We start from the raw sequence: 10,001 nt of genomic DNA on the forward strand, positions 1-10,001 counted from the left end.
GAATTAACTGCAGTTATAGTTTATATAAAGTTCGAATGTTAATTCATAAAAAACTGATTAGTTTTTACTGAAAAACTATTTCATGAGCATAACTTAGGAGGTGTTTAATGATGGCATCAATCTAAAAAGTCACATGGAGCAATTATGATTTTTTTCTAAGCATATCGGGATCATGGTTTAAAACAAATATTAACTGCTCCATGTGACTTTTTTTATTCTTATCGGTTTTGAACCTTAATCAAAATGCGTTGCATATGCAATGCATTTGTCACCAACACGCGGATATTGGATGTAATCAAAAGTGTACAATCTTCAAACCATCTTCAGAGTTTTGTAAAACAGTCCTCAAATAGCAAATAGAAAAAGCATAACAATTCAGCGTTACTTCTTATCGCCATATACAATACACCTTTAAATCTTGCAAATGACTCAAAAGCGTAATATTTGTGACGTATTTTTGCTAAAATAGGTATGCACAAAAATTCACACAATTTTTTTTTTAATATTACGCATACACCACAGTGAACAAACAAAATGAATCCTTTTCCTGAATAAAAATATTGGTCCAAGAAACCACTTACATATAGAGGAAGTTGGGGTATTGTGGTATACATGTTTGTTTTTTTGACCTGACCAGAAATTTAGTGAACGGTTTGCTCCCAAATTTTGTTGATGTCCAAATAAACATATCAGCTTTTCGTCCAATTCTAACAATTACTAAGCAAGAAATTAAAAAAACATTGTCTCGACCCCAAAATTGTCATTTTTGAAAACAAGTGTGTAATGTGGTACACCCTGTCTTCTAATGTGGTATACTATACCAATTAACCCATATAATGTTTATTACATTATTTTGAATGAAAAAAAATTAAATATTTAAATTAATTTTGAAATATGAAATTATGTAGTGAAATAAAAAAAAATAATAAATAATGGACGAAAGAACGTTCTTGACCTTAAGTGATGGAATAAGAATTTTTACCTGTGGAAAAATTACTTGCATGAAGAAAAAAAAATCAAATAATGCACTATTTCACGCCTATTCTGCTAATGTCTACCCGAGAAAAAATTTTGGTTCAATAACGCTTTACAGATGCTATTGTTGCTTCTGTAAAGTATTATAGAAGCAAAATTGCTATAAGGGTAATGTGGTATACTATACCACAATAGCCCATGACAGGTATACCACATTAGCCAAAACATAATAGTTGAACAAAAAATTTAATAAAATATAAAATTATTTAATTATGACAAAACTAACAATTATATAACTTAAATAAATTAATACTTTGTTTTAAAAAAACCAAATCCCGCCGAAAAACACAAAACTTGCCCAGCCACAAGCACTTTCCTTTCGTTTGAAAAAAACCCGTCTGCATCTAATTTTGGATTTTCAATATTTCGTCCAGTTGATTCGACATATTTGACATTTAAACACGCCTGCTTCTCTTTTCGCAGTCGCAGTCGCTTCACCTACTGGTTCAAAAATTAAAGTAAAATCATGCTTAGTTTTTGAGAAACCTGCCTATACCACATTACCCAAGTGTACCAAATTTTCCTAAATTACTCTATACGTTATTTTTTAAATTTTCTTCTAGAAATTTTTGTCTGATCCTTAAAAAAATGCTAACCTAAAAATATACATATATTCAAATTCAATATTATAATTTATTAAAAAAAAAAAAAAACATTTAAAAAAAGACAAAAAAAACTCCAAGCTAAAACACAAACTTATCATTTAAATCTAAAGTTTAAAATTAGGAGGCATCGTAGAGTTAACAACTTCCATAACTCTAACAAGTGTTTCACTTTTAGCAAATGGCACACTTGTCATATTTGTTGCTCTAATTTTTTCCTTCCATGGTGAAAAGTTGAAATTTTTCAACTCTCTGCAATCTGCAAAAATATTTTCTTCTGTATTTTGTCGTTCCATTACAAATCTTCTAGTACGATCTATAGCATCTGAATTTCGACAGATTATTCCAGCTAAAGTTGTTTTATAGATCTCCTTCAATTGACCTAAAAAAAAGATTCATAAAAAAATATTTGTATTAGTACAAATAAGCTTAAGTTCTGTCTTAATCACGTTTTTTTAAAACGCCTTAAAAAGGTTTTTAAAAAGACTATTATTGTTATTTTTAGCAAAAAATAAAAATTTCCAAGGATCAAATTTTTAAGACCCTCTAAAATTTTTTTTTTCAAAAAAATATGCAGAAAAGTTTCAAAGTTCATTATAAAAATGATCATTTACGGCTTACTTACTTGGAGTAAATGCTTGAATTCCTTGTTTTCGCTCATACCAATGTGAATCACCTCTCTTCAATCGAAGAAATTGATCCGATACGATACATGTTAGCGTTGGTCCAAATATTGAACCTTCAATTGGGGGTTCACTTAAGGCCCCAGGTCTACATCATCTGGGGAGCTAAAAAAAATACATAAAGAAACATAATTTAGCATTTTGTTTCAATTCTTACTCATAAATATCCCGAATCGACTTCAAAGATTCAGGTTCAATAGCTGCTTCCATTTGTTGCCACGTCTTGATAGCTGGAAATCCACAATGTTTACGAAATACTGGATAGCTTGGTAATCCATGATCACGACCTCTTTGAATGTTCAACGAAACCAAATCTAAACCACATATTGGAATATCATCCTCAGCAGTGTTTTCAAAGAGTTTTTCCGTCAGTTCGATTGTAAAGAAACGATCCACTTTTGAAACAGGGTTATTGACACTCAGTTCGATAGCCTTGTCAATTCCTCGACTAGCCCATAAAGAATATGGGTTAAAGAGCATCTTGTGGAGTTCTATTGATCCTTGAGTGGTGTTATCCTTGGTCGCTTTAAATAGGCCCTGAAAGGTATTTCAAAAATATGTTTAGTTTTTGAAATGAATGGAATGGAATGGAATGATATGGAATGATATGGAATGATATGGAATGATTTGGAATGATATGGAATGATGTAAAATGAAATGGAATGATATGAAACAAAATGGAATGGAATGGAATGGAATGGAATGGAATGGAATGGAATGGAATGGAATGGAATGGAATGGAATGGAATGGAATGGAATGGAATGGAATGGAATGGAATGGAATGGAATGGAATGGAATGGAATGGAATGGAATGGAATGGAATGGAATGGAATGGAATGGAATGGAATGGAATGGAATTGAATGGAATGGAATGGAATTAAATCGAATGAAAGGGTTTCATGAAAGTGGTAACAAGTTTACCGGTAAAAGAGTATGTGCAAAACGGAACGCTGCACTTGCAAAATTATTAGCAATACTTGCGTCCACTTTTGGATCATAGACATCATCATTCTTAGACTTTGGATCTGAGGTTATTCCAATTTTCGTAGCCAGATTCTTCCCCAGAAGAATCGGTAAGAATTCATTGTAAGTAATGTGTTGCATTTGAGCACCGAGAATTTTTCGAGCTTCCTGGAAAACAGTTTCATCATTCCAATGTGGATTTTTTGCCTGCAATCCACGAGCTAGATAATTATGATGTCTCGCGAATAACAGATGCATGGAAGTAAGTAGAAGATTCTCATTAGATCTATCATCACCAGATTCAAAACAATACTTCCCCACAGAATTCATCTCCTCCTGATTGCATCCATCATCTGGCTTTGTCGATAGTGGAAGAAGCTCTCTCCCGTCTTCGGTAATGTACATTCTTAGTGTTCCGTTCCTTTTTGTACGAAGAGACATTTGCCTCTGTTCACTATTCCCGTAAACTGCGGAACCATCTATGAACGCAGTAGCTTGATTAAGTTGCTGACGTGGACCGTAAATCCCAGTTGGTGCAGCGGCAGATCGAACAAAGTTCATACAAGTTGCATTGTACAAGTTAAAGTAAGGATCCCCATGTGCTAAAGGTACAGGGAAACATTCTGGATATGTACTCAATGGTACTGTACAACAGTTGATAGATTCACCATCTTCAGAAGTCGATAAGGCAGTGGCGGTTATATCGTGATCTAGAAACTGTCCGAAAACAGCTAGCATTACTGTGAAATTGGAATCTGTTGGATATGAAGCCCGGTGGACCTGAAGGGAAACTTGTCGAGCTGATGGAAGTTCTTTTTTCGAATGTGACTTCCTCGGTGCCGATATACCATCGCTGTAATCTGGAGCAACTTGACGTCGATAGGGAATGTAAGCTGCCCCATATCCTCTAGGATGTCGTATATTATTGCAAGTCCCATTTGATCGACGATATTTCTCGGTGAGATTACACCTAACAAACTCGGTAGGATCTGGTAAATGCAATGAAGGTCCATTCCCAATGTTACTTCTACCAGGTTTCTTTGTGTAGTTAAACTTCTTTGCTATCAACAATGTTGCATGGTATTCAACATAACCACGTCGAGAGAGTTTTCTTGATTCTGGAGTTGTACTGATTGAACGATAGTGTCGAAATGCTGGACTATTAACTGGTGTTATAGAAAGTGTTTCTTCGAATAGTTCTCGGTCTCCCAGGGCTTTGACAGCGAATTCTTCAGCTTCAGCTGATAAGGAAGCATTTATAACTGGGAATTTCCATTCAATTGGTTTTTCATCGGGTAGAGGTTCAGTTATATCCATGAGTAGAAGGAACAATTGGGATGTATTTAGTGGTGCTTCATCAGCGGGATTTACAAGTAAATGTACTGTCGATGTCGTGGAGTTTGTGTAAGGATCGAAACTACTGAAATTTGCTGCTATTATAAATGCTAGGATAATTATACCACTGTAATAAATTGAAACAAAATTGTCTAATTGGGTTATTAAAAGGGTTTGATTATAACATACAGAAATACTGTCCACATGCAACATTGAAATCTTCGCATTTGACCTCGACGAGAACGTGGAGGCACTCCAGGAAAAACATAAGAGGGTCCGGCTGGTGGAACTGCAGCCATTGCAGCAGCAGCGGTCAATGGTGTTGTTTCCGTCGACATTTTGTTACTTAAAATTGAAAATTTAAAAAAATAAACAATCCAGTATTTGATATTAGTGGAGTAACTAAAGCTCAAAAATTGGCAATATTAGGGAACCCGGCCGAACAGCTTAGATTTTGATGATCTTTTTTTTCAAACATAGGTAATTAAAAATACTTTAAAGTCTATAGATTAAAAATTGCCGGTGTTGCCGTTTTGATTTTTTAAATTTAATTGAAGATTTTTGTGAACAAAAACAAATTTTTTTCAAATATTTTTCTTAAATTTCATAAATTAATTGATGCTTAAAGATTGTCTAGGAAATTCAAGGAAAAAAATATATGGGAGTGAGGGACAAACTTCCATAGTTCAAGCGATAGATGCAATTTTCTTATTAATTGACTTCAAACACAAAAAAAAAATTTGAACACAACGGCAACACCTACAATATTCAAATATACATTTTTTAAAAGCTAGAAGCTTAGTCATATATGTAAAATTAAAATTAAGTTCATTGAATGAACGGCTTTTGAAAGAATGGTAATTGAACTCAGATTTTTGAAAAAAAAAATTATTGAAAAAATTTTAACATGTCGTTTTTTAAACTTGGTCGTAATATAAAATTTATTTATTTTCAAATTTTTTTGGCCGCATTTATTATGATTTCAAATTATAAAAGGAAATGTCAATATGTATAACGGTTTATGAAAAAAATCAAAAAGTATTTCATTTTCGAAGAACTTTTTTTAATAAAAGTTTTGAAAAAAATGTAACTTATTTTTTTTTTAAAGTTCAACATCTAAACATAAAATTATTTTTTATTCATTTAATAATTCTTACTGTTGAAAGGTAAATAGCAAAAATTTAAAGTTCCTATTTACCACAGTCTTTGAGAAAATTAATTATTTCAATGCAAAAATTCAGTTTTAATAAAAAAAACCATTGAAATTGAAGTAATTTTTCTTTTTTTTTTTCAAAAGTGTGATATATTTTACCTTTTTTACTTCGAAATTCAACTGATAATATTTATGGCCAAAATTTTTTTTTAAATAAATTCATATTTTATTAGAAAAAGTTTGGAAAAACGTGATTTTAAATTTTTCTAATAACATTTTTTTTTTTTAATTCTGAGTTTGAGGACCATTTTTTCAAAAAGTCTTGATTAAATTTAGTGGATTTAAATTTAAGAGATAAGAATGAGCTTCTGGCTTTTTAAAAATGTATTTTAAAATATTGTAGGTGTTGCCGTTGTTTTCAAAATATTTTTTTTGTGTTTGAGGTCAGAATGTTAGAAAATTACATTTATCGCTTAAACGATGGAAGATTGTCCCTTACTGCCTTTTATATATTTTCCTTAAATTACCTAGAGAATCTTTTGCTATCATTTGTTTTATGAAATTTAAGCAAAAAAAATGGTTTTGTTAAAAAAAAATTTAATTTGAATTTAAAAAAAAAACAATACGGCAACACCGGCAATTTTTAAAATATAGACTTTAAAGTATTTTTAATTACCTACGTTTGAAAAAAAAAATCGTCAAAATCAGAGCTGTTCGGCCGGGTTCCCTAATAATTTGCTTTAGTTACTCCACTAATGTAGAAATTTAAAAAGCAGTAGTTTTTATTCTAGAGATTCCAGAGAAGACATATTTATGCCTTGCGATTTTTTTTTTTTTTGTTTTTGAAAGAAATGATAGAAACAATATTTTTTTTAAATCCTCCTTGTTTCACCTACTTACACTCCCAACTCTAGCTAGCAAATCATCTTAAAATATCTACAATTGGGGACTTTCGGCAAAAAATATTAGTTTCCTAGCGGTATAATATTTTGAATAATTTTCAATGTTTAAACTGCTGGTCACTGTGGCGTATGTGGAACATTTTTTTAAGACAATTTTTTTTTTGTGCTTTGAAAAAAAAAATTATTTGCTTGAAAGCTTTTTAGAATATAACCGTTTTGAAAGTTGTCAGACAAAATATGCATACGAAATATGCAAACATAACATTTATGTATATGATGTATATGATATTATGAACATGAAGTGCTTTAGTCCTTATAGACTTTGCCGGGTTGCTGTAGGCTTCACACCAAATCCTTCAAACTCTTGATCATTAATAATTATGTTTTGTGTAATATTTCTAAAGCCTAGTACGGTGCTGAAGGGAAACAAAATTTCCAAAGTCAAATAAACTCTTTTGCAACAAGAAAAATGCAATTTACAATGAAATTAATCAAATATAGTATTGTATTGTGAATCAATAAATTGTTTGGAGTGTATATATATTGTCAAAAAGGCATTTCTTTTTATTTTTAATATTGTATTAATCTGGGGTCGAATTACGGCATACGTTCGTTAACGTATGGTTGCTATGTGTCCCTATCTTTTTCTACTAATTAAATAGAGACACAAATAGTAAAAACGTTGACGAATGATCGTAATCGTATGCTGTAATTCGACCCCTGATTTTTGGCTAAAACGGCTTTGATTTTGGAAATCCAACCTTTTTTTGTAAAGTAGAAAATGAATACTTTTAGTCGTAATATTGAGACCAAGTTAATTTATTTGAATAACTTTTTTACACAACTTAAATCATTTATGCATTTAATGTATTTTTAGAGAATTTTGTGTCCGCGTTTTGAATATTAGTTGAACATTTTCTTGCCATTTGAAAAATGGTTTTGTTGGAGAAAACTCATACTGCACTTACGGATGAGCATTTGTTTATAAAATAACTTGAGCTAAGAAAAACCAATACCTGTCAAAGATTGAGATGTTATACACTTTTTAGTGCTCCAATTCGAGGAAGGCCTAATATGCAATAATCGAGCTAAATTTAAGCTCCTATACAAAATTGTCTCCAAAATTTAGCCGACTTAAAATTTGTCCAGCTGTACATTTTTTATCTGTCACAATTTAGCGCACGAAAAAAAAAAAAGATTTTTTAACAATATATTTGGCAGAAGTTAAGCTCAATAGACTGTTTTTCGCTATGCCACTTTTGGAACAAAATATTTCCATAAGTGATTTGTTAGTTTCAAAGTTATTTTATATTTAACTTTTTAAATAATTTGGCTCAAATTAGTTCTATAGACCTAATCACCTTGAAGAAACGGCAAGAAAACACCTCCCTTCGTCAGAATGGTGTTAAATAAAATTCAAAACTCACAGTTACTTATCGCTTAAATATAACCATAATTGATTGAAAAAAATCTCAAACTGTGGCATCTAGAACGATTTGTTTTAGTATAAATGACATCAATAATATGGGTGAAAAGTTAAAACAACACTTGTTTTGGGAGTTATGAAACTTTGAGCGAGGTAAAAACGCACAATTTTCCAACAAAAAAACTGTGAAAAGGTCTGAAACTGCCTACCTACCTATTACCTACCTTCAATTAGGATTATCTGTAATAAAGGCCGGGTTCAACGCAGGCCAACTGCACTCAAGTTCTGAATTTTTAGACGCTCTGATTGGTCAGAACCAAATGTCCCGAATAAATGAAGGTCACCTAAATTTTTATGACATCTATCCTGGTGATCTGCCTAGAACCCGGCTAATGTATGATTTAATTCGACAATCTCAACCCAATTTCGAACCGATCTTTTTATGCATCAATCCATTCATATTTCATCATTTAATTTATGTTGTATCACATTTTGTTCAGTTTTGTAACAACTTTTGTTTTTAAATGGCAAATTTTAATGAAAATTCAATACTATAATTTATGACACACCCTTAGTAAGTATGTGTAGGTATACCATTAATAAAATAATCACAGATTAAGTTAACTTGGTAATGCCGCTTATTTTGTCGTTAAGAACAACATACAGATTCATGTACCGCAAAATTTAGATCATTGATATCTTCCTTATACATGCATAGCATAACTATTTCAAAGCAGATTAAATTACATTCTAGCTTGCGGCTATAACCTAAGAAAAATTTAACTTATGCGGTGAAAAACCTCAATGACTCTTTACAAAATGTATTATGGGAGGTTTCGAAAAATTAGGTAAATCACACCGGAAATTCAATATTTTTTCTTTGCTAATTTGAGCATGTACAAATTAGTCACGATAAGCTAGATTAATATTAATACGCAACCGAATCTATTCACCCATTTCAAAACTGGTATAACTGATATTACTGGTATAAAATATTCATTCATTGACTTGGTTTGGATTTTTAATTACACAATTTCCTTTAATTGAAAATCAAATATAAAAATAAAATGTATTAAATTATTTAAAATAACATAAAAGTTAATTATTTCAAAATTTAAAAAACAATTTACACACAAGTATTTAGGGTCCTTTTTCAGATTTGCACTTGTCTTAACGAATAAACTCTTTAGTTTTGCGTCTATCACGAGTAAGAACTTTATGATACCATGTTTTATTATTACCAATGTTCTAGTTTCTGCTCTTCTTCACGTGTTAACGTATTTCTCTTTAGGATAGGAATTTTACTTAAATTCACTTAAATTATTCCCAAATCAATCAAATCAATTGATAATCCAACGATTCATGTAAAACATTAACTTTTATTGAAAGACCAGAAATAAGTCTAATACAAATACGAATCCCGATTCCGACAATAGTAAACCGACGTTACGACCGTATCGCAATAAGGTACAATCTGAAATGCATCAAATGAAAAACAAAGTAAAATAATTTTTGCATTCGCTTAGATTATTTCTAAGGCTTCCTTCCACCTCAACTCTAGGTAATGTGTGTGCGGTTAAGGTGGGCATCTTTCAAGATTGAATATAAAATTACTCTCATACATAAATATCTATTTTTTTGTTTTAACCATAGAACGAGTGAGAATGCAGGAATTCAAACAAAAATATCATTAAAAAAAAATATAGAAAAAACAAAGTTGATCTACAATAATGGCACACCTCATTCAGAGTTTGTGTAGAACACAATCGAATAAAGTCATTGACTTTGGTATTTAAAAGAAGACATGAAAACTAGCATTAAACTTAAGGGTTGCACAGATAGACAAATTGACATGATTTTCCTGGTTCACAAGAGTTCAATTAAAATCACAGAATATTGGT

The 10,001-nt window shown here is 31.1% G+C and overlaps 1 protein-coding gene across 1 annotated transcript; it reads right to left on the minus strand.

Annotated features, from left to right (window-relative positions):
- Positions 1 to 1,719: 1,719 nt before the first annotated feature.
- Positions 1,720 to 9,669, minus strand: LOC129916019 (chorion peroxidase). The gene is given in 7 exon segments (XM_055995781.1): positions 1,720 to 2,019; positions 2,263 to 2,406; positions 2,409 to 2,425; positions 2,478 to 2,857; positions 3,243 to 4,746; positions 4,809 to 4,964; positions 9,342 to 9,669. Coding segments are annotated over 6 exon segments (2,469 nt in total). The 5' UTR covers positions 4,958 to 4,964; positions 9,342 to 9,669; the 3' UTR covers positions 1,720 to 1,744.
- Between the last annotated feature and the right edge of the window lie 332 nt (positions 9,670 to 10,001).

Source organism: Episyrphus balteatus, chromosome 3, assembly GCF_945859705.1.
Source record: "Episyrphus balteatus chromosome 3, idEpiBalt1.1, whole genome shotgun sequence".
NCBI classification, from domain to species: domain Eukaryota; kingdom Metazoa; phylum Arthropoda; class Insecta; order Diptera; family Syrphidae; genus Episyrphus; species Episyrphus balteatus.